Genomic DNA, 25,731 nt, shown 5'->3' on the forward strand with positions numbered 1-25,731 from the left:
AGAAACCGTGACAGGAACTCACACAGGGCAGGAACCTGAAGGCAGGAGCTGATGCAGAGGCCACAGAGGGCGCTGCCTAATTGCATGCTTTTTTTTTTTCTTTTCTCAATAGAACCAAGGCCAGGAGCCCAGGGATGGCACCACTCACAGCCAACTGGGCTCCTCCCATAAATCACTAATTAAGAAAATGCCCTAAAGCTGGATCTTATGGAGGCATTTTCTCAAGTGAGGTTCCCTCCTCTCCCATGACTCTAGCTTGTGTCAGGTTTCCATTAGATCAGGCAGCACTCATGGGAAAGGAAGCTAAGATACCAGTGCTATGTTTTCTTTATTTGGTTTTGCTGTTATGAATAGGGTTACTTTCTTGATTTCATTCTTACCAAGCCCATTATGTTATCAAAAGTTATTGATTTTACATTTTTTTTTTTTGATTTTTGGTTTTTTCGAGACAGGGTTTCTCTGTATAGCCCTGGCTGTCCTGGAATTCACTCTGTAGACCAGGCTGGCCTCGAACTCAGAAATCCGCCTGCATCTGCCTCCCAGAGTGCTGGGATTACAGGCATGCGCCACCAACCGCCCGGCTGATTTTAAATTTTTATTCATGTATTTTGTATTTATTTTTGAGACAAGGTAAGTCCTGACATATACTTCACTAGTCCAGGCTGGCCTGAATTCACTGTGTACTTTAGGCTGATTTTGAACTCACAGCAATTCTCTTGTATGTGTCATTTTTTGTTTCTTTTTAATTTGTGTGTGTGAGAGGGCATGGGGACTGGGGGAATTGTGGAGCTCAAAGAACTTGCGGTAGTGGTTGTGATCTTTTCACTGTGTGGCTTTCTGGGATAGAACTTGAACACAGGTGATCATCAGGCTTGGGCAGTACCTACCTTTATCCATTGAGTCATCTTGCCCAGTCATCTTTGATTTTCTCCCTTTAATATTGACATCCACAAACAACATTTTACTTGCTTCTTTTCTATTAGTGCGCCCTTTATTTCTTTTCTTGGTGTATTTTGAGACAGGGACTCAGAATACTACTTGAAACTCCAGAGCATAGGGATTAGAGGTGTGCACCACCCACCACCCAGCATGACCATTGTTTGCTTTGGCGTGAGTTTCCAATAGTATGTAGAACAGGACAGATGAAAATGGCTATCGTCTTTTAATTCCTTACATTAGGGGGAAAATTACATACCTTCCTACACAAGGCCTAAACAAATGTTATTTCCCTGAAATTATCATACAGCCATAAAGTATCGAACGCATAACCAGCAAATGTCCTCATGTTGCTGCTGTTGCTTGTTCGTATTCATCTTTTGAGGATAACATTTTATCTCTCATCCCTGTCGATCACAGTGCTTAATAGTGCATTTATTCAGTAAGCTATCTGATGATTGATTCTCTTTAGAGTAGACTATATTAGATAATGTAGATTCTTAACATCAAAATTCTAAATAAGAAAAAGAAGACACTCATAATTATGCTTAGGATGATGAGGACCCAGATTGACATTTACGATATTTTACGTTGAGTTGGCACATCTGGAAAACATAAGGGACACAAGAAGGCTGGGAGAGGGGGCACTCGGTCTAGGGGCTAAGTGGACTTGTTTGTTTGGGGTCTCGGTTTGGGGTCAGCGCCGGTGGCCCACAACTCCGCACCTGGCCGCAGGGCCTCTGGCCTCCTCTCCAGGATTGGTGGCCCCGCTCACCCCCGGAACTTTAACAGGCGCGCAGACGCCCAGACGCCCAGGGGCTAGAGCCCGGCTCGCCCCGCCCCGCCCAGCCTCCGCCGAGGTGGAGAGCCGCCCAGGTGAGGAGGCCGCCACACTTCCGTCCAGGTGAGGGCAGCAGCTGTACTTCCGCCAGGTGAGGAGGCCGTGCTCGCAGCCCTGGGGCTCCCACCCCGCTGTCGCCCGACCAGGTAACGCTCGCGGCGCGCCGAGTGGGGGCCGCGCGGGAGCCGTGTCCCGAGCCCGCAGAGGGTGCCCTGGGCAGCTCGCAGGCCTAGCGGCGCCCCGCCACCGGGCCAATCAGCCCCGCGCGGACTTCCAGGCCCGCCCGGCCTGCGAGCTCAGCGATCTCAGCGATCGCGCGTGCTCGCGGATCTAGCGCCCGCGGCCTCCCGGAGTGGGGCGGAGCCTCCCCGCGGCCGGTGGGAGGGAGCGGAGGGAGCGTAGGGACCGACCTGGCCTCGGGTGGGCCTCGCGCCCCTCCGGCTTCTGCTAAGTGGGGCATTGGCGCTCAGTCCTGGGGAAAGTTACTGGATTCCTGCCTGGAATCAAGTTCTGGAAAGCATTTCCACGTCTTTCCCACCTTTCGAGTGCCCTACCCCTCCTTGGAATCTTCCCTGGATTCTTCACTTGTACTTTGCCTCCTGTGGGCTCTTTACTACTTCTGACTCGAATTCCTCATTGACATGTTTGTGTTCAGAGGCCACACCTTGCCGGGCCTGGCTTCTCTAGATTGCCTCTCACTTGCATCTGACCTGCGTGTCCAACGATTGTGTCTTCCATGAAGAAGCTTACTGATACCTAGAATAATCTCGGTTCCTTTGAGACAACTAGGTCTACTAGCCTTCCCCTGGCTTCGAATTCACCATTTATCTCTAGGGAGAGGTGGGATTAAAAACTGGAATCTGTTTATTTTGCATAATTAGAAAATGGGAGGTGAAGTTGTGACCTTTTGCTGTTTTAGGGCTCTAAAGGCCCTTATAAGGATCAGTGAATTTTTAAGATACTTGGAACATTAATAAATGCGGATGTGGAAGTACCCATGCTAATTTAGATGCTGGCATATAGTGGACTTATCACCAGAAGAAGGATCTGATTTTAAGAATGAATTGAGTTGTATGAAGTTGTCACTCTAATTGAACATAGTCTTCATAAACTCCACTTAATTGATTATTATTGTCTGGTGGGGAGGGGGATCTAATCATACCACATACATACTGACTAGATGTGTCCTGTCCCCAAGTTCCACCCGCAGCCATTGAGTTTGTATGGAGCTAACATAAATTCATTGTAGGGAAAACAAGAGAATTTAAAAAAAAAAAAAAAGGAACATAGCAAAACAGTTGACAGGAAAACTGGAGGTGGACTTTCAGTGAAGGTGGGAAAAGGCGGGGGATGAGAGAGGGGAACGGGATGTGTGTGCATGTGGAAATGTCCAAAGTATATCGTATATCTCTCTGAAATTGTCAAAGATTTAAAAGAAGAAAAAAGGATCTGGCAGCAACCAGAAACCCATTTCACTGATGAGAAAAAGTAAACAAGTCACATGACTCCATTCTTACACTTTGTATTTTTAAATATAGAAATGCTTGTGTTTTCTTTTAATGAGTTCACTTTTAAAACCTTGGATTTTTGAGACAGCCCAGTGTTTCCTAGTCCTTACAGCTGGGTTTAATAATTATTTGTACGTCAAACAGCCAAGCAGTCTGAACTTGCTTGCTCTGTTAAAGTTTTAACAAAATTGCATTAGTTTGGGGAAAGTCACAAAAAGGGGTTGTTAGTTCCTTGAAGTCTTTTCTTGAATTGGAGGAGCATTAAATTCCTTGAGAAAACAAGCTCCTCTGCCTTAACTCTTGAAGTAACATAACCATTGCTACTTAATTTTTCCCCTAAACTGTGATTTTTGTATAGATTTGGATGTCTTTTGGAGCTCCCAGTGTAGATTTTGTTGCAAATGGAAGGAAATGTAGTACTTGCATTTATTTTTATGTATTTATTGGTGCTGAGGACGGAAAGCCAGGGCCTTGCCCACGCCTAAGCACTTGCTCTGCCAACAGACAACACGTTTTTAGTGAGATGGATCGATAGGTGCTGGAAACCTAGACCAGTTTAAGGATAGGCATTGGTTCACTCCCGACCTGGAGAGTGATTTGTGCCAGTCCTCCATTTGGAAATGATCTGCCTGAGATTTGAAGAGGTTGAAAGGAAACAGTTCTAGAATTCATCTTGTCTGTCACAGCAAGCATTTTTAAATTAGATATATTCTTTATTTACATTTCAAATGATTTCCCCTTTCCTGGTTCCCCCCTCCCCAAAGTCCCATAAGCCATCTCCCCTCCCCCTGTTCCCCAGTCAACCCCCTCCTGCTTCCCTGTCCTGATATTCCCCCACACTGCTGAATCGAGCATTTCCAGGACCAAGGACTCTCCTCCCTTTGATGTCCAACAAGGCCATCCTCAAATGCCTATGCATCTGGAGCCATGGGTAACACCTTGTATACTATCTGGTTGATGTCTTTGTCCCAGGGAGCTCTGGGAGTACTGGGTTCCTCCTATGGCATTGTAAACCCCTTCAGCTCCTTGGGTCCTTTCTCAAGCCTTCACATAAAACCAGACACACTGAAACTAATAGAATAGAAACTGGGGAAGAGCCTTGAGCACATGGGCACTGGGGAAAATTTCCTGAACAGAACACCAATAGCTTATTCTCTAAGATCAAGACTTGACAAATGGGACCTCATAAAATTACAAAGTTTCTGTAAAGCAAAGGACACTGTCAATAGGACAAAACGGCAACCAACAAATTGGGAAAAGATCTTTACCGACTCTATATCCGACAGAGGGCTAATATTCAATATATACAAAGAACTCAAGAAATTAGACTCCAGAGAGCCAAATAACCCTATTAAAAATGGGGTACAGAGCTAAATAGAATTTTCACCTGAGGAATATCGAATGGCAGAGAAGCACCTAAATAATTGGTCAACGACCTTAGTCATCAGGGAAATGCGATTTCACCTCACACCAGTCAGAATGGCTAAGATCAAAAACTCAGGACATAGCAAGCAATTGTTCTTCCACTTGCCTCTGCTCAGATGCAATCAGAAGTCAAGCCTGTAAGCATTCTTATCTGGATAGTCAGAAACTGAGCTGAGAAACAAAAGTCTTTGCTAAAAACATTGCCAAACTTTTTCTGAAAAAGTCTAGGTTAATAGGTCAGTACTTTGTTGCAGAAACAGTGGCACAAGTAAAATGGGGCTCTTTGGAATAAATGTGTTGTAAGTATGCAATGTACACTAGATTCTGAGACAGTGTAAAAGAAGTTTAAGCTATCTTATTTTTATATTATTTGCATATTTAAATGATGGTTTGTATATATTAATTAGATTAAGTTACATGTTAAAGTTAAATTTCTCTTTTTAAAATTATTTTTTATGTTTTAAATTTATTTTTTCTATTTTATGTGCATTGGTATTTTGCCTGTATATGTGTAAGGTTCTCTGAAACTGGACTTATAGACAGTTGTAAGCTGTCATGTGGGACCTCTTGTCTCTTCCTCCCAAGTGCAGGGATCAAAGGTATGACCACGGGTCCTCTGGAAGAACAGCTAGTACTCTTAACTGCTGAGCCATCTCTCCAACCCTAATTTTGTCTTTTATATGACATCAGAAACATTCCTGTTTTTTAGTTTTTGATTTTTAAAACAGGGTTTTTCTGTCTAGCTCTGGCTGTCCTGGAACTCACTCTATAGACCAGACTGGCCTGGAACTCAGAGATAAGCCTGCCTCTGCCTCCTCTGAGATTAAAGGTATATACCACCACTCTCTGGTTCTTCTTATTTTTAAAATTACATGTATGTGTGCTTATGTGCAAGTGCCTGTGGAGGGAGGCCAGGGTAGAGCCTTGACATGGGCACCGGGAACTGAATTTTGTGTCTTCTGTAATAACAGTATTCACCCTTAACTGGTCAGCCATCTCCTTAGCCCTTGCCGGAAATTTTAAAATTACATTTGTGGCTCACATCCTATTTCTGAGGGAAGACACTAACTAACTGGGTAGGACTTAGCATGTATTCACCCTACAGCAGGGTGTGATGTACTAAGGCGTCAGGACTCCAGTGTGAGCTGACTTGTGTGTGAGACGGTAGCCTCAAACTCTCCATCCTCTTGCCATGGAATGCAAGGCATGGCTGTGAACCACCATGCTGACTTTAAGTTGACTTAAAAATCCCAGTTTATAGGCTGGGCACAGTGGTGCACATCTTTGATCCCTGCACTGAGGAGGTAGAAACAGAAGTATCTCTGTGAGTTCCAGGCCAGTCTGGTCTATTTAGCAAGTTCTGTATCAACCAGGGCTACATAGTGAGATCCTGTCTCAAAACAATATGTAGGCCTTTTCTTGATCACTTGTTTTTGGTTTTTTTTCTTGGTTTTTCGAGACAGGGTTTCTCTGTGTAGCCCTGGCTGTTCTGGAACTCACTCTGTAGACCAGGCTAGCCTCGAACTCAGAAATCCACCTGCCTCTGCCTCCCAAGTGCTGGGATTACAAGCGTGCGCCACCACTGCCCGGCCCACTTGTTTTGTATTAATTGCACTGATGAAAAGTGTATTGTTTAATCTTCTCAGTATTGATTATATAGCAAAACCACAAATGACATTAACTTCTTGGAATTTTTAAAATTTTTGTAATTTTGATTGAAAAGTATTGTTGACAGTAATAGTTTTTCTTGAGTGGGTGCTGTGTGCTAGGCCAAATTTTATCTAAGTCCTCTAAACAATTAGATATTTTGAAAGATTCTTTTCTGAATTCCTTTTTTCCTCTCAAATTTTTACTCACTTTGGAAGGAACGGGAGATGAGTTACACGAATGCTGAAGTGGAGGGTGCACCCTGCTTGGCCAGCTCAACTTGAAATGTCTTTTTTTAGTTATTTGCCCAAAAGGTCGTGAGCATTTGCTATTTCCTCTCCTATGAAGCTAATTCTCAATGTCATATCTGGGTCCTCCATGGTTTCATGTTTTAACATAGCATTGTCCCCTGGTGTTTTAGTTGAGTTTTCTGGATTTATGAATTACAGGTGATAAGACATTCAGAACATCAGTTAGATAATGTTATACAGAATGGCTCTGTGTGGTATAGAATAGATGCTAAAACAGTTACTTCCCAGAATAATTCTTTTATTTTGGGAAAGGTTGAGATAGGGTCTTCCTTTGTACCCCAGGCTGACCTGGGACTCAGTCTAATTTAGGTTAGCTGGAACCTCTTAGCAGTCCTTCTACCTGCGTGTGTTTAAATCAAATAGACATCGGTGGGAAGGGGGAGTTGCTGTGTGTTACCAGGGAGAGTGGTGTATGCCCACTTGGAGTTCTTAGTATTGTTATTAAAAAAAAATTGGAGGATGGGCTCAGAAGGAAGTTTGAGGACAGTTTTATTAGAGTGTAAAAGAAAAACCCCAGGGAGGACCAGCTGCAAACCTAGGAGCTGCCGGGAGGAAGGAGGCAGACAGAGAAGAGGAAGACAAGAATTCCTGCTATTTGACTGAGTCGAGGAGTCCAGCCACACAGTCTTGTGATAAAACGGGGAGGGTGGCCTCCAGAGAAAGAGTCCGAATCCCAAAATACAGAAAAGGGTTTGCCCAGCAGCCAAAGAAAAAAGAAGGGAGGAACAGGGACCTGCCTTTCTGAGTCGTACTTGGGAGGGCAGACCCAACAGAGTTTCATGGCATCAGGGGGTAATTATTGCTCCTATCTCTTCTGTGTGCATTAAGGAGGATCTGGCCTGGGTGAGTCTGGTCCCTACACCAGATGATTGATCTCCCAACTGGAATGTTAAGTTTCCACCCAGGCCAGAGATTGCATTCCTGAGCAGAGGGAACAGCTTCCCCTTAATGGGCCCTTGAGGCCACTTGTTTGTTTTGTGTGCCAGCTGAGATACAGTCGAGTTCTGGTGGCAGCCACCACCATTCTTTGGTTTGCCTTCTGTTTACTTCTGTTTGTTGTTTATCTAGTAAATGTCGAGCCAGTAAATGCCGAGCTCTGAAGACAAAGGGACCTGGATAATCCTGATCTTTGCTCTGAAGGAAGTGGACTTTTTTTTTTTTTTTTTTTTTTTTTTAAGAACTTCATTAGGACTTTACATGTAATATTATATTGAGCGCCTGGATAGTTTTTAAGCTTCTGGGTTCAGTGAGCTCTGGAGTTGAGAACCACCCAGGTGTAATGGTCCAGTTCGAATGCACACTTCAGTGAGTGCCTGTCTTCCCAGCAAGATAGCCAGTGACGATGTTTTCCACAATTGCAGGTAGAAGAGCAGATGTTTATTAGGAGGAAATTGAATTCTCATGAGCCAACAGAAGTCTGGAAATACAACGTGTATTTCTTTGGCCTTAATATTTCTTGGATTCTTTTTTTTTTCTCTCCTTGAGATAGAGTCTTACTATGTAGCTCAGGCTGTTCTCAAATTTGAATCCTCCTGCCTTAGCCTCCTGAGTGCTGTGATTACAAGTGTGTGGTACCACATCTGACACTTTTACCATTGTTTTATAATTATAAAGTTAGTACTGCTTTTTGTTTATTTTTATTGTAGTGGAGAGAATAAAACTTAGAGTCTCACATGCTGGATAAATATTCTACCACTGAACTAAATTCTTAACTCCATATTTTTTGAATAAAAATTCAAACAACCTCGAAATCTATAAAATAAAAGAGACTAATTTTTGTTTTATTATTTTTCTGTGGTGTTGGGAATTGAATCCAGGATCTCATGCATGCTGAACACATGTTCTACCACTGAGTTATAACTTCAGTCCTCAAAGGCTAACTTTTAAATTCCTCTCTTCTATTTTCTGGAAGCAATAACTATTACTTCCTAAATGTTTTTTTTTTCCCCTAGAAAATTCCCCACTATACCCATTTCTGTCTTGCAGAAGTATGGAAATAATGCAGATATCCCCTAAGTGCTGCTTTTTGCATCGCTTGTGCACATTGTACAGTTTTCCTGAATCTTATGTAGATTCAGGATCTCACTCAATTCCAGCTGTACCACAGGAGTCAGACACAGATAGCAGTCTGTGCTGGAGGAGCCCTAGCCAGCGGGTAAATGCCACTTCCCCTCACCTGACGGGCACTGCCAGCATGCTTGAAGTGTTGATATAGGAAGCCACTCCTGAGTGCATTTTTTACAGCCTCTTACTGAAATTCTTACTGTCCAATGAAGTAAAATTCAGTCTCAGCGCACGCTTATTTTGAATAGCAAGTAGTTTGTTGGTAAGCAGATGGTTTTGATGCCAGGAATATGTTCCCTTGAGCAGAAGAGAATCGTGAAATGCAAAGAATAAATATTTGCTGGCCATTAGAGACGTCGTGTAGAACCACAAATCTTTCCAAATTAGAGAAGATTTATTCTCTTATAAGTTCATTGTAGTCACGATCACACAGCCTGCCCTGTCAAATTAGGCAGTTTCATCACATGGTAACCAAACGTGACCTGCAGGTGCATAAGTATGGCTTTTAAGAAGATGTGATGACGCTTGGCACGCAGGCGGACTGTGCAGTGTGAGCCTCGTGTGCCTAAGGCGCTGATCCACCACTCTAGTCTAGTGGCCCAGAGAACTAGACTGTGCTGATGATCTGCTTCTAATAATTTCTTTGAAAATATTTGCTTTCCTTACCATGGAAACACTTTTATTTTTAAAGTGGCATACTTTAAAAAGAATAGAAAAAGAAAATGAAACCTGGAAAATTCTGATATATATCAGAATTTTGATATACAAAAGTATATATATATATAGTATATATATATACTTTTCTAAAGGAAGCCTTTCTTTTCTTTTTTTACATTTGTTTTTACATGCTTACTTTAGTTTTATTTCTATGTTGGCCTGGCACTCAAGGAAAACTTTTCTGTCTTAGAAGCCTTTATTTCATAAGCTTTTCTTGACTTGGGTAAACCAAAAGTGTCTCTGTTTCCGGTTTCCCAGCCAGCCATGGCCATGACTCCACGGGTTCTCAGACTGTGTACCTGACATTTTAAAGTAAAGGACTCTGTTAAAGTGTATTTGCTAAGAGGAGGACAGGCCGGAACCTCCTGAACGGGAAGGAGAGAGCCACGGGCTGTGGCAGTTTTCTTTTTTCTCTTCAACAAACTCTGGCTTACTCATCAATTCAATGACTAGTGATAATTGACTTTTTTTTTGCAGGAGTTTCTCTATGAAAAAGAATGTAAAAACTGCTCATGTGCTTTTATCCTTGTGCCAGAGAGAGAGAGAGAGAGAGAGAGAGAGAGAGAGAGAGAGAGAGAGACACCCAAAATTGAAATTCTGGGGAAAGGAAATGTAAATTAAATATCCAGGCCTTCACTTGTCCTCCTAAAGGATCGTGTAGATTGTCCTCTCCACCTGCTTTTCCGAGTCACAGTTTTGAGCTTGCATTCGTGGCTTCATTGATATTGCTAGATTCATGGCCATCGGACTGGTGGCTTGGGGCTCTGCTGGTACAGGCGAGGATGGTTCCGCGCTGGCTGGCCTGGTTGCGTAGCTGCCTGCTTATTGCTGCCAGAGCTGTGCAGTTCTTCTGCTGATGCATGAGAAGTGTTTCTGAGATGCTCTGTCCATGCGCCTTTGGGGAATTTTCACACTGGGAACACTTTTGTGGACTTCTTGGACCTTTATCAATGCCGATGACAGCCTTATTGGTTTTGTTATTGGCACACATCTCTCGTAGTTTAACCTGGCCTTGAATTCCTGATTCTCCTGCTCTGTCCTCCCAAGTGTTGGGATTACAGTTATGCACTATTTGTAATGTGTTTTATGTGAAACAAGCGGTGGGACCCGAGGCATCCTGCATTGTTATGGACTCTGCCACTGAGCCACACCCTGGCCTCCCATCTCCAGGGTTCATCCTTACAGTTGTATCAGTGACTTCTCCCTCAGTACTGTATTTATATAACATTTATTAGTTTATCCACTTGTTTGTGATTGGGCATCCTAGTATGCCTACTTGTGGCCTTTTACAAGTATACTCTCACATGTGGGTCATATTTTCATTTCTCTTGGCAAATGTTTCTAAGCAGAAGGTGTGGGTTATATACTTATGACATTTTTAATTTTATAGGAAACTACTTATGATGGCAGGTGGTGATGGCACACACCTTTAATACTGGTGCTCCATAGGCAGAGGCAGACAGATATATATGAGATGGAGGCCAGCCTGGTCTAAACAGGGAGTTCTAGGACAGCCAGGGCTATACAGAGAAACCCTGTCTCAAAAAACAAAAACACAAGAAAAAAGAAGAAAAAAAAAAGAAACTAATTATGATTTAAACTATAAAAATTAGTAAAAAAAAAAAAAAAGTACCAAGTACTTTCCCCAAGTGACTGTGTCATTTTATTTCCATATTGGCATAATGTGCTGGTCCCAGCTGCCCTGCAGCCGTGCCAACACACTCACTCTGGCCTTGTTAAAACCTCTTCATCTGAGTGGACACGAGTTGATGCCTTATTGTGGTTTTAGTTTGAATTTCACAGTGTACAGTCTTAATAAAGAACATTCTTGAAGCTTGCTTTAGTTTCCTCATAGGACTGCAGACATCTCTAATGAAAGTTAATTTTTTCCTTTAGGCTTTTTGGAAGTGATTGAAAAGAATAATCCAAAATGCCTGAAAATCCTGCTGCAGGTATAGAAACTATATATTTTTATTGTTGTTATGTAATGATTAAAAAGTGGATTGTGAGGTGGTATCTGACTTGAGCTCTGATCACCTCTCTCCAACGAAGAGAAAATGCAGGTCCTGCAGGTCCTCGATCGCCTGAGAGGGAAGCTGCAGGAGAAGGGAGACACGACACAGAACGAGAAGCTGTCTGCATTTTATGAGACACTGAAGAGCCCTCTCTTCAACCAGATCCTTACACTGCAGCAGTCCATCAAGCAGCTGAAGGGACAGGTAAGTTTCTCAGCCAGCCTTTCCTGGGTGGATTCCAACTAGCAGGAATACAGGAAGATCCAGGAGGAGTGTGACTCTTAGTTTAGCAAGGGCCGTGTGGGGTCTGAAAGCTATGGATCGCATCTGTGAATGGTATAAATATTGTTGAAGTTTATGTTGGGCTTTGGAGTGTGATAAATTAGTAAAAATCAAATACCTTAGAATCTCAACATTTTCCTCAAAGTTATAAAAATAGCTTCTAACCTTCCCTCCTTCCTTTCTATCATCCTTCCTTCCTTCCATCTGTCTTTCCTTCCATCTGTCTTTCCTTCCATCCTTCCATCCTTCCATCCTTCCATAATGTTGAGTTCTTCTTTAGATGTTTAAATGGCCTTGTGATTTACTTGCCATTAGTATTACACAAGGATGCTGCGTGCTTCAGTGTTCATATTCATCAAGTGGGATAATGAATGACATTGATTGGCCTATTACAAAAGATTTAGTGAGATAATATATTCTACATGCAGGAATCTTGGTCTAGTAACTGGCTCTTAGAAACACTGATTAAACACTGTTGCTATGAGTGCTGCTGTGTGCCCACTGTGGATTTCTTGCACCTCCTCCATGAAGATATACAGATAAATACAAAATGGCCCAGTGTTACATACTTAGGTATATCAAGAACAAATTTTAAATGTAAACATTTTGTGTAATATTAAAAAGCTCTTGCCTTAAGAACATACTGATTTGTTGATAGGTACCTAATTTGTTTTCTTTCTCGTAACATTTTATTTTTCATTATATGCATGTGAGTAGAGTTTGTATGGGGGGGTGGTTGTGGTGTAGCGGTATCAGATTCTCTGGTGTCAGAATTACAGGTGGTTGTGGACTTCCTGACATGGGTACTAGAAACTACTTGGAAGAGCAGTGTAACTGCTGAGTCAACTCTCTATACATACATAGACACACAGTCTCTCTCTCTCTCTCTCTCTCTCTCTCTCTCTCTCTCTCTCTTTCTCTGTCTATCTGTCTCCCTCCCACATACACTCCTACTTCTAATGACTTTTTTTTCTCCCTCCCTCGTCCCTCCCTTCCTTCCTTTCTTTCTTCCTTTCTTCCTTTCTGAGACTGAGTTTCACTCTGTAGTCCTGGTTGGTCTTGATCTTGCTAAATGTAGACTAGGTTGGCCTTGAACTCACAGAGGCCCTCCTACCTCTATGTCTGAGTACTGGTCTTAAAGTCATGTGCCACCATGCCTAGCCTATTTCTTTAATATGTACATAAATTATACACATAGTGTGATAGCTAGAAATGGGTTCTCTTATAGATTTCTGCTGATAATCCTCTTATCACTCTCTCCACCAGCTTAGCCATATCCCCTCAAATTGTTCAGCCAGCTTTGACTTTTCTCGGAAAGGCTTGCTAGTGTTCACGGATGGTTCCATTACAAATGGGAATGCCCAAAGACCTTGTAGTAATGTAACTGCCTCGGAACTGTTGCCTTGGACTCAAAAGTCAGGAAATGAAGACTTTAACTCAGTCATTCAGCAGATGGCTCAGGTAAGGTTATATTTTGTGGAGTAGTTAGCCTTATATTTATTTTTTTCTGTTTCAGTTTAAAAAGAAGACTTATACTTGATCTTTTTGCCTTAATATATTATTACGTATTTGTTTGCTTGTGTTTTTATCTTGTTAAGAGGAATTGACACTCCTTCTAACCTGTGTGTTAGAGCCTGTAATTAAAATGCAGCGAATAGGTCGTGCTGTCAAAGCCTGCAGCTGAGGGAGGGGCTTCAGCTGGAGACCAGCTTGAGTGAGCTACACGTGAAACCCTGTCTAAACAGCAAAGCAAATCAAAGCAAAAGAAAACAAACAAAAACTGAACTCCATTAGAAAATTTATTTTAGTTTTCTATCAAAACAGAATTTGTGAATATAAGTTAGAAAATCTAGAAAAACATTAGAATGGATAATTTAACTGTATCCCCTAATACCTACCAAAAAGATGATAGACAATTGAAGTTTTTGAATTTTTAAGGACAATTTCGAATTTCTTGCCAAAGACTGAGTTTGGTTCCTAGCACCCACATTGGGTGGCTCACAAATGCTCTAACTCCAGGGATCCAAACCCTTTTCTGACCTCAGTAGGCAGTTCAGGTACACATATCCACATACAGACTAATACCTATGCACATAATTTAAGTCAATTTTTAAAAAAGCCAGGTTTGGAGGTACATATCTATTCATTCCAGCAGAGGCAGGAGGATCTCTGTGAGTCCAAGGCCATATGGCGTACACAGTGAGTTCCCAAAGAGATGGGAGTACACAGAGAGGAAAACAAACAAGCAAGCAAGAAATGAATACCTAAGATTGGATTTGAGATCGAAAAAGAATTTGTTTCAAGTTGTGGTAGTGAAAAATATTCTAGTTCTTTTCATGACATTAAGCTCCGTCTGCTCTGTGTGCTGCCCTTGTGATTTTATTGTGTTTCTGAAGCTCTCGTATTGTACATATTGTTAACCAAAGCTGTAAAATAGCCCGCAGTCCTTGTAACCTGTTGAAATGACTGAGTGAATGGAGTATCAATTCATTGCAGTAGAATTTAAAACAGTACTGTGTGTTCTGACTGGGCTGACCTCAAGTGTGCTTCTGGCTTAGCTGACTTACTTTCCTGTTTAGAAATGTGTTTTATAACTAGAGAAGTTCAAGAAATTTATGTACATAGTAACTGAGAGTTTACTGTGGGAAAGGGTGTTTGTTTTTGGTTTTTGTCCAGCCCAGAATCTATCTCCTAATGTGGATGAACTGTAAAATGCTCCTCAATGCTGTTCTCTGTGTGCTCGGACTGAAGACATTGGAGGTAAAAGGTTTCCAGGACGGCACATTAGTAGACTGCGGAGCACGGTTGGGTTGACAGCGATGACTTAGAAGCTGCTGTGCGCTGAGCAGGCTCAGTTCTGTGGAAAGGTGATATTTAAATGTACAGCATGGGTTTCTTTTTTCCTCTCTGACTTCCGTCCTCCCCCCTTTCTTTAGGGCCGGCACGTTGAGTATATAGATATAGAACGCCCTTCAACCGGAGGCCTTGGATTCAGTGTGCTGGCTCTGAGAAGCCAGAGCCTGGGATGGGTTGATATCTTTGTGAAGGAAGTGCATCCAGGGAGTGTAGCCGACAGGTGAGGAGCAGGCTCGGTCTGCACTTGGTTCATTTCCTGACAGCTCTGCAGTGATACCGTGAAGAGGAGGAGAGAAGCAATACACACTGGTAGCGTTGGTGGCAGTTGGTGGCATTAGCCGTCGGTGCTGGGTGCTCAGAGCGGCCTGACCCTACCGGCTCCACCCTGTACTTGCTGGTGATTTTGAAGTGTTCAGCCAAAATCTATGTCTCCTCTGTTTCTAGTCTTTGGTTTAAGACTCATTTCCTGAGTTCACTATTCAGATGTTCCTGTTGGAATAATTGCAATGGTGGCAGGGTATGATTAGAAAATTCTGTCAATAATGTTTTGTTTTTGTTCTTTCCAAATTTTTTTTCTGTTTATAGATGATTACTTCTAGTCTCTCTAACTCAACATTTAAAGTAATAGATTTATTGGGATATAATCCAAATAGTATAAACTTTACCATTTTGAAGTGGTATTTAATATACTCAGCGTTTTGCAATCATTCCCACTATTCTAGAAACAGTAGAAACTCTAGAAAGTTTTATCAAATAAAAAAGAAGCTCCCATCCTGTGTACATGTTGACAGCCTCTCCGAGCTCCTTCCATCTTCTGGCAACACCTAACTTTTTAAAAACAGTATCTGCCTATAAAGTTTTCTGAACCATCGAGGGAAGTGCTGATAATAATATATTGTCCCTACATTCAGCTCTTACTTCTCAGTCCTTTTAAAAACTGATTGTGAGGCTCAGCCTTAGTCACTTTTGCTATAACAGAGTACCCGAGGTTTCAGAACTTGTGAAGAACAGGGCTTAGGGCTCTGGAAGCTGAGATGTCCACGTCAGGGTGTCCGACGGCTTGAGCTTCCGGGCTCTTTCGCCACATGTTGGAAGGCAGGATGGAAAAGGGCAAGGAAGGGCTGAACCCTCCCTCTTGTGAAGACGCCAATCTTACCCATGAGTGGTCAGTCCCCCAGCCTGATCATCCTTTGAAAGTCCCACCTCACGATTCTTTATAATTGGAAATTATATTTCCATGGGAGTTTGGGTGCATAGACATTGAAACCAAAGCAGAGACCTTTCTAAATGCCTCTGTTGACATCTTGTCATTCAAAATCTTTCCTGTACATGAAACTGAAATCGAATACATACCACAGAAGTAATACCAGCACCTCGGAGACAAGTTATCTGGGCAAAAGTCTGTTGTTACAGGTTCACTAGGCAAAAAGTCTTGTAGTCTGAGGCTGGGTGTTGTTTTTTCTCTCCAGTTGTGCATTCTTGCTTAAGTGACTTAATTTCATTACACGTTTTAGTGTCTTGTGTAAAACGGTCATGTTAATGTAAGGAAGGATGCAATGTAATGTAAGGAAGAGAAGCGTATCACCTAATGAAGCACCTGACGCATACAAAGCCACACAGCCAGCCCTGTGTGCACCTGCAGGTTGTTACAGCACTAAATTCTTCTTTTCTTGTATTGTTAGGGATCACAGATTGAAGGAAAATGACCAGATTTTGGCCATTAATGACATCCCATTGGATCAGAATGTTTCCCATCAGCAGGCGATTGCATTACTACAACAAGCCACTGGATCTCTGCGGCTTGTTGTGGCCAGGGAAGTGGGCCACACACGGGGCCGAACATCCACCAGCTCAGCTGATATGACTGTGCCAGAAACGGTGGGTCAAAAGCTTGAGTTATATTACATTCTAAATTATGTCATGTATGATAAGAATAGTTGGAGTTCATTTGGAAGTTCTTTTCATTATTGTAGGTCAAGAAAGATGATCATATCCCCAAATGGCAACATTACAAGATGTTTGTTAGGGGAATTGGTTTTGTTTTTGTCTTTTTAATGTCTCATTGGTTTCCTTATTGAAGATTATTATTTAATATAAAGGCCAAATTGGATATTATTTGTAGCTTATTTGATGATATCTTGTGTTCTTTGATTAACGTAGCCAGTTAATGTGTGCATGTGAGGAGGAAAGGGGACACCTGTTACATGGTCCAGGCTGGCCTTGAACTCACAATTTTTCTTGGTTTTGCCTCTTGAGTGTAGGGTTATGGGCATGTGCCAGTATGCCTGAGTTTCGGAGGTTTTTTGTTTTTGTTTTTTGGGTTTTTTTTTTGGTTTTTTGGATTTGTTTTTTTCGAGACAGGGTTTCTCTGTGTAGCCCTGGCTGTCCTGGAACTCACTCTGTAGACCAGACTGGCCTCAAACTCAGAAAACCGCCTGCCTCTCCCTCCCAGAGTGCTGGGATTACAGGCGTGCACCACCACTGCCCGGCTTCGGAGGTTTTATTAGAAGTTTACTGTTAACTATCTTTTTTTTTATTTATTGATATATTTTTTATTTACAGTTCAAATGATTTCCCCTTTTCTAGCCCCCCACTCCCCGAAAGTCCCGCAAGCCCCCTTCTCTCCCCCTGTCCTCCCACCCACCCCCTCCCACTTCCCCGTTCTGGTTTTGCCGAATACTGCTTCACTGAATCTTTCCAGAACAAGGGGCCACTCTTCCTTTCTTCTTGTACCTCATTTGATGTGTGGATTATGTTTTGGGTATTCCAGTTTTCTAGGTTTACTGTTAACTATCTTAAGGAAGCTGTGGATGTTTATTTTAAATATCTCATATTTATGAATTAATAGTAGAATTTTATGACTAGATTATTGCTTTTATATAATTATTGCCATAATTTTTCTCATAAGCTTAAAAAGAAAACCAGATGTCACTCTTAAACATTCCTGTTTTGTTTTGTGTGTGTGCACGGGGCAAGCGTGCCACATTGTGCGTATCAGGGACAGAGAGCAGCTAGCTGCAGTTGGTTCTTCCCTTTCACCGTGTGGGGCTGGGAAATGGAACTCAGTTTGTCAGGTGTGCAGGCAGGCATCTGTGGAGCGCCAGCTTCCCGTCCTTGTTTTTCTCTTAACTTCAAAATAATCAGTGTCTCTTTTAGCTTTTAAGCTTGTTACATTTTATGAATTGAAAAACTTAAAAATTATGTGTATGTGTGCACAAGCGTGTACTGACCTGTTCCTGGGCGTGTGGAGCTCGGAGGTCGATGTCAGGATTTCCTGTCACTGACATCTTTGGTTAGGATTTCATTGTATCTAGAGGGTAAAGTTGCAGCCAAACTGGAAGGACTGGGAGCTCCGGGCTCACACCTGTGGGCCACATGCCCCCTTTTACTTGTGTGGGGTTTGAGCTCAGGCCACCCTGCTTGTGTGCCACGCACTTTGCCCACTGAGGCATATCCCTAGTCAACATTTTGTAGTGTTGTGTGTCTTTAGATTGAAAGCTGTCTGTTTTAGTGTTGTTGTTATAGTTAGCTTGTTTCAAAGTAAAATCTCACTGTATAGCTCTGGCTGGTCTTAAAGTTGTGATCCTCCTGCCTCTGCCTTGCAAATACTGGATTACATGTGTGAGTCTCCAGGCCTTGGCATAAATCTTATTTTCTTCTAACTCCACGTGCTGCCTTGTTTGTTTACTTTTCCTGCGTGACAAGGGAGACAAAGCTGCTGCTCTCTGAACGCTGGGGTGCAGCTTAGGCTGATAAAGGTCACAAGGCAAACAGGGAGCCATGTTCCTTCTGCTCTGATGTCGGTACAGTACAGCTTATAGGGTAAAGACAACGAACAAAGCGGGGCCTGGCTTGGCATGTGTGGAGCGAGGGCTCTGGGGTCAGGCTTTGGTTTGTTCATCCCACCAGGTCCTTGTCTTTCATGCCAGTTGGACATTTTTGCACACTCTATCAATGTCTGCACATGGACCAGAGGAAGACTTTGCCATGTCTCTAAGCCTGGTGAAGGCTTTGCCACTTCCATGGCGTGTGGCATGGGTCCTTGACAGTGCTGTGCCCAAGTACATGTTCACTCGGGACGTTCCTCTTTCCTCGTGCTCTTTAGTCCTGTCATTAGCCTTTGGTTCTTCACAGTTCTCGGGGTAATTGCCTGAGCCATGGCTTTAGCCTTGTTGTTCTCTCCAGTCTTTGCCTCATTCTGTTGTCTGGCCGAGCTATGCTCTTACCTCTGGCTTTGCTTTCTTTCTTTGTCTAACATTTATTTACTCGTGCGCAGGGTTCCCTGTAGTCTAGGTTTTCCTTGAACTTACTATGTAACAGAGGCTTGCTTTGAATTCCTGATGTACCTGCCTCCATCTCCTGGGTACTGGGATAATAGGTGTGCGCCACTAGTACTTTAATTTTAATTTAAATTTCTGCTTTTATTAAGCCTTTCATGATTTTCATTGGAGTTTACATGTTATGAACTGTTCTCTCCCATACCTTCCTGAAATATTTGTAACACTTTCAGGAAATATGTGTTCATTGACTCCTGATGTACCCTATGCTGATGTTCCCTGTGCGAAGTTGTCTTTCTGTCCTTTTCAGGTTGCAGTATCATATGATCTGCTGTTCCATCTTGCATTGGAATTGTTTGTGCTCATTTTTTCTATTGAATTATAATAGAAATATAATAATTTCTCTCTCCCTTGCACTGTCAATCTATCCATCTCTCACCTTTCTTTTGTCTGCTCACTGTGTTTCCATATCTTACTCTCCATTGATAGTTGTCTCCATTAATTGTAGGAGTTTTCAGTTTCTTGTGAATCTGTTACATATTTACCATACAGGAAACCTCAGAATCTGTGCTTTACCAACTCTGGCTCTAACTTGCCATTCATTTGTAGGTATGTTGGGGCCACATTGAAGATGTTGAGCTCATTAATGACGGCTCTGGATTAGGTTTTGGGATAGTTGGAGGGAAATCCAGTGGCGTGGTCGTGAGAACTATTGTTCCTGGAGGACTGGCAGACCGAGTAAGTTGACTTTGTTTTGCTTTTATAAAATTTGACTTGTATGATTTGAAATTAATTTTATATAATGAATTGTTAGAATACATGGATCAATAATTAGAGTTTATGTTTAACCTACAACACTCTAAACCATAAATTTATTTAAAAAGTGTTTTTCTGATCTCTAATTAGCAGGGGTTTAGTTACATAAGAAGAAACTATTATTATTGTAAAGAATTGTTAATGAATATTCACATTTTGAACATCTATGTTATTTTTCATCAACATAGTTTTCAAGGGTTCAGTGATAGACTTAGAACACCCAGCAAGCATATGCATCTGTCTTGGCAGAGGTGTCACGGCTCATCAGGTGAGGTGCTCGGAGGCCTGATAGCCTGAACTTGATCTTGAACCACTGTACTGGCAGAAAGAGCGAACTGACTCCACAGAGTTGTCTTCTGACTTCCACATGTGCACTGTGACACAACCCCTCCACATTAATAATAACTTAAAACAAGTGGAAGTCCATTCAGCCCAATGTTGAACATATAAGGTTTCACGAGGTTATTTTCTGGTATAAGTCAAGTGTGCATTTTTGTTGTTTAGCTATATTTCAAAAACAAGTAGGCCATGTGAAAGCTTGGCAACTTTTTTTTCCACTTAATTTTACATGGAAGCAAATGTTAAATACTATATTATGGCTTTATTTGTTTACTTATTTATCAGTATGTTTGTGTCTCAGTTTGCATATGCCACGTGTGTGTGGGTACCCATGAAGGCCAGAAAAGAGTGTGTGAGATCCTGGAGCTGGAGTTACAAGCAGTTGTGAGCCTTCTGGGTAGTTGCTGGGGATCAGACGTGGATCCTTCAGAAGAGCTGTGAGTGTGAGAGCCAGCTGTCTCTCCAGTCTCCCACAGCAGATTTTAGAAATTACTGTAGAAATTTGAGTTTGAACTCTTGTTGTAGAGAATGCTCATGATAATTCAGAACTATCTTTAATTCTATAATCAGAATTTCACTGATTATTACCTATCTCCTTATAAAAACATCTCTCCTAATATACATAAGTAAAATTGATGAATTTGTTGTATAGATTCAGCTTTGATGTAGGGAGATTCCTCAGCAGCTTGTTTCTGACTGAGATGGTCCCACCTTTCCTTCTAGCCTTTCTGTACCAAGTATATTTATTTGTGGAAGTTCCTAGCATTTGGTATGTGGACACCGTAGTGATTAATGCCATTCATGTGTCTTTGAGATCAAAGTGATTCTTATAGTAGTGATCTTAAGAATTATTCCTATTCATATTTGTTTCACTGTTCACACAAAAGCAGAGGGATAATGGAAAACTATGGGAGATTATTGTAGAATAGGGGTAGGGGCCCTTGACAACCGTTAAGTTCACTTAAGTCTTGTATAGCGCAGTAGGCGTGATTAGTGTCAGTTGAACTTTGACCTTTCAGTCCATGAGGAGTCATGCTTGATTGTCTTAAAGCATCTGGAATTAGTTATTTAGAAATATGCAGGGAATAGAGAGGTGGCTCCGTGGTTAAGAGCACTTGTTTTAAAAGGCTTTAGTTCAATTCCTAGCATTCACACGGTGGTTCACAACCATCTATAACTTAAGTTTCAGGGATTTCAACACCCTCTTCTGACTCCACAAGGACATGTGCATACATACAAAATACTCATACATCTAAAATAAAACTAAAAATGTTACTTAAAATACATGCTATTCAAATTTTTGAGATAAGCAATAGAAAGACAGTACATATTTCCCTCATCTTTAGCTTTTTGTACATCTTCCCTCTGTCTTAAAATTTTCTTTGGAGTATAAAGGGCTCTGAATGCTAGAGAGACAGCTCAGTGCATAAGAGTGCTTTCTGTGCAAACAAGAGGACCTGTGCTCAAATCCCCAGCACCTGTGTAAAAAGCCAGGCAGCTGTGGCTTCATTTACCTGAAGTGGGGAGGGGAGCTGGACAGTATGCTGGGGTTGCTACCTATCTCCAACTCAGTGAGAGACTGTCTCAGGTAAGAAGGTAAAGAGTGATGGACAGGGCACCCAGGGTCCTCCTCTGCTCCTTACACATGCAGAGATAAGTGTGCACACATGAGTGCTCACCTGTACATATATATACACATCTACTGCACATATACGGCACACACAACATGTGTGTGACTAGAATGACAATGATACTGCTGTGTGTTTTTAAAACATACCTATAGTGGATGCTGGAGAGATGGCTCACTTGATAAGACACTAGGACCCCAACATCCTCTTCTGGCCTCTGGAGGCACCATGTGTGCCTGTGGTACACATGCATTCATGTAAGCAAAATAATCACACACATAAAAAATACTAAATAATATTGTGTGTGTGTGTGTGTGTGTGTGTGTGTGTGTGAGTGTGAGCATGGAAGACAGAAGACTGTGTGGGATCCCAGGAGCTGGAGTCACAGACACTGGCAGGACAGTGGCTCAGTCCATGAGTGCTGGGATCTGAACTCCAGGCCTCCTGAATGCACAGCAAGCATTCTTAACTGATGAGCCATTTTCCAGCTCCCAAGTAAAATCAATCTTAAAAAATTAATTTTTTTGTAACCTAGAAAGAAGCGAGCCATTGTAGACTCTTCTTCTGTCTCTCTGCCCTGCCCCCGTCCCCTAGCTGTTTTAACAGGCTTCTTTGCTGAGTAAAATGACATTTGCAAAGTGCAAAGTGCAGCAGTTGTTTTGAAAAACAAAGGACCAAATAAATTTAAATGAAATCAAATAAGTTCCTTTACTGTAAGAATTTTCGGAGCTTTTTAATATCCTAATGTGCATTATGAGTTTTCACAAGGACACTGATGTGCAGGGTTTCCCAGATTAATCCCAGTGAGGCACTGTTGGGAAAAGCCCAAGTCTGATTCTCACCCTTTCCTGGAAGGGATCATCACTATTTCAGATCACTAAGGAGGGGCAGGAGGCCTGCCCATCACAGATTTGTAATGGAGAAGCAGGAGCTTGTGCCAAATATTGTCATCTGCCTAATACACATCATTTTAATGTAATCCTCAAAAACAGTCTTAAGTTTTATTTCTAAATTATAGGTATGGAAACTTTAAGGAAATTGTGCAAGGCTGCACAGCTGGAGAGGGACTCTTCTTCCTTCCTGCTAGTGTCGCTAGTGTCGCATCCTCTAACTCCTCCAGCTGTGACCACCCTCTAGCTCCCAGCCCTGTTACCTAGGCTTGAGCACATTCTCTCTGCTCTGCTGTGTCCTAAGGCACTGTAGCCTCAGGTACACTCCAGAGCTGTGTCTCTGAGATAGCTCCAAATGTAGTCAGATTGTTGATGAGGATGGACCATGCAGAGATCCTCTCTGATGGCGACAAGGTAGCATGATAGCTTAAGAGCTGGCTGGGCTGGGAGTGTACTGGAGAGATGGCACCACACCTACTGCTTCATCTCGGGGACCAGAGTTTGGTTCCCAGCACTCACATTGGGTGGCTCACAAATGTCTGTGACTCTAGCTCCAAGGGCACTTTCATATGTATACTTGCATATGCTCTCTCTTATACAGATAAATCTTAAAAAAGAATAAGATGAAACCAGACAGCAAAAGCCTTGAATCATGGATCTACCATTACCACTGGTCAAGCTGTTTGTTTAATTTCATGCTTTTGAAATAGGTCAGAGCCCACCTTGAGGACAGCATGTTGTAAATGTAGCATCCTGTGGAAGCTGATAGCATCTCCGAGCCCATGCATGACTTTACCGAATGCTGGTCACTTAGGCATACAGTGTCCAGCATGTATCGGACCATGACCTTAGAGGGAAGTGTCATCCAAGAAGAGCATATTGCTTGCAAAGAGACTGTAGGCGCAGAGAGCAGTCCCTGCTAGGGAGCTATGCCTTTTGTATATGATACTGAGTTTAGTGTTCAGAATTCCACACAAGAGAAATTTATTCTCACATTAGCTTACAATGGATCTAAGATTTAGGTACAGTGAACTTCTGACCAACCTGGGGTTATCTGATTCCAAAGCTTTTTCTTGTCCAGATGCAGTAAACTGTTTTCAGAAGTTAGTTGTTTTGTTTCTATGTTTGAAGTTCAGCTACTCCGAGGCTGAGGCAGGAGGACTACGACTTCAAGGCTGTGCTAGCTAGAGTGCAGCGTGCTGTGTGCTCCTGTGATGCAGTGCCTTATCTGCTTTCAATGCTTTGTGACTTAAAGAACAAGAGAGTCTCTAGAGACAGCCTGGAGAGAGCGGTGACGAGGAAATACCAGTGAAGTACGGGTTTGGGGCTGCTGGACTTCGACAAGGCAGCTGCCATGTTGGCATCTTTCCTATCCATCTGATGGATAATGTTGCACTTATTAATTCCTCAGAACACCTGCTTTTCTGTAAGAAGAAAATGTTTGACTCTCAGTGACAGATGCAAATTATCTACAGGATTTTAAATTAAGAGTTGAGGTAAAATGGGGAAAAAATAGTTTCTGAGAAGTAACTAAATATATACTTGATAAATATATACTAAATATATATATGGTGAAGTGTTCTTCATTAGCCAAGCTAACATTCTTTATGATTTTGGCCAGTCCCTGCTCCTGTCCTGAAGGTCTAGCTCCCAGGCGGCACTGTCCTTTTCACCAGTGCCCCAGAAGCTCCTATTCTTTTACAAATTGCTTATTATGTTGAAAGTTTTCTTTGTGTGTGTGTGTGTGTGTGTGTGTGTGCACGCGTGCACATGCAAGCTTTTGTGACTGAGCTTTCCCTGTAGGAATGCTGCAATTATGGATACATCCAGCTTATTATGTGGGCCCCAGGTATCAAGTTGTTGCCTAGGCTTGAGAAACAACTTCTAGGTCCCTGAATCCCTTTTAAGTAGATGTTTATTTACCTGAGCTGTTGCATGGATAGAAACAGAATATCAAATCACCGTTATTAAGTAGAAAGGTAGCTAGCCTTATTTCTCTCCTCCAATGGTTTTTGCCTTGTATTTGTTTCGGTTCTTAAACCTTTTCAGCTGTTTATGGGTTGAACTGCTTATTGCTTCCTCTTCCATTTGTCCCCCACTCTGTGGCATTCATAGCCCAGCATATAGCTCTTGTATTCTGTGTTTTGATCTGAATCCTCTTTTCATTCAGGATTCTGAAGATTTGAAAAATAGGAAGGGCAGCAAACTGACCTTTCTGCCTTGAGTCTTTTAAAACGTGTTCATTCAGTGTTTCTTGCACGCTTCTAAATGGTGCACCTGGAAGCATAATTATAAAGCCCAGAGCAGACTCCCAGCACTCACTGCTTTGTGCTCCAGCTATTTGCACTCCAACTTGGCAAATCTTTTTTTCACGTTCAGCCTATTAAAGGCATTTGAGAGCAATAGACAGTTTTTTGGAGACTAGGTAAATAATACCGTCCCGTGTGTTAGCATTCTCTGTGTGTTAGAGAGCAGCCTGCTGTGGACCTCAGTGCACAACTTGGGGTGGAATTTCTGTTTTAAGCACTTTGAACTTGTTATGCAGCCCATGCTGACCTTACACCATAGTCTCCTTCCTCTGCCTCCTGTGTTCTGGGTATTGCAGGCCTGGACCACTGTGGCCACATGGCCTGAAAGCCAGATTCCGACCTAGCTTTGGTTTGGCTGCTTACTAGCTTTTTGAGCTTGGTTAGATCAGTCAGTCTTTTTCTTTCTTTCTTTCTTTCTTTCTTTCTTTCTTTCTTTCTTTCTTTCTTTCATTCTTTCATTCTTCTTTCATTCTTTCATTCTTCCTTTCTTTCTGAGAAACAATATCTCACTGTATAGAATTGGTCTGGACCTCCCTCTGTAGACCAGACTTGGCCTTGAATTCAGAGATTCCTCTGTCTCTACCTCCTGAATGCTAGGATTAAAGGCATACATGACCAAGCCAGGCCAGAAATCTTTTAAACCTCAATTTTCTTGTTTTAAATCTAAATTACTCTTGAACAAGATGAATTAGCTAACTTTCTCCCTACTTTTCTCTTTCTCCTTCTCCTTTTTTGATTTCATTTCATTTTGTTTGTTATTTTGTTTTTCTAGACAAGGTTTCTTGTGTTGTCCTGGCTGTCCTCTGACTCACTCTGTAGACCAGGCTAGCTTTGGATTTAGAGACCCACAGCTCTACCCCCCAAGAGCTG

At 42.2% G+C, this 25,731-nt stretch overlaps 1 protein-coding gene across 3 annotated transcripts in view; it reads left to right on the plus strand.

Annotated features, from left to right (window-relative positions):
* The first annotated feature begins 1,778 nt into the window (after positions 1-1,778).
* The window catches only part of Patj (PATJ crumbs cell polarity complex component), a 300,765-nt gene continuing 276,812 nt past the window's right edge, over positions 1,779-25,731 (plus strand). For all 3 annotated transcript variants that reach the window (XM_052176811.1, XM_052176808.1, XM_052176809.1), the window contains exons 1-7: positions 1,779-1,923; positions 11,346-11,401; positions 11,502-11,668; positions 13,013-13,207; positions 14,683-14,822; positions 16,285-16,480; positions 19,489-19,617. In XM_052176811.1, coding sequence (XP_052032771.1) covers positions 11,380-11,401; positions 11,502-11,668; positions 13,013-13,207; positions 14,683-14,822; positions 16,285-16,480; positions 19,489-19,617 — 849 coding nt within the window. In that variant the 5' untranslated portion in view covers positions 1,779-1,923; positions 11,346-11,379. The remainder of the gene's footprint in view (positions 1,924-11,345; positions 11,402-11,501; positions 11,669-13,012; positions 13,208-14,682; positions 14,823-16,284; positions 16,481-19,488; positions 19,618-25,731) is intronic.

Source organism: Apodemus sylvaticus, chromosome 3 (assembly GCF_947179515.1).
Source record: "Apodemus sylvaticus chromosome 3, mApoSyl1.1, whole genome shotgun sequence".
In the NCBI taxonomy this organism is placed as follows: Eukaryota; Metazoa; Chordata; class Mammalia; order Rodentia; family Muridae; genus Apodemus; species Apodemus sylvaticus.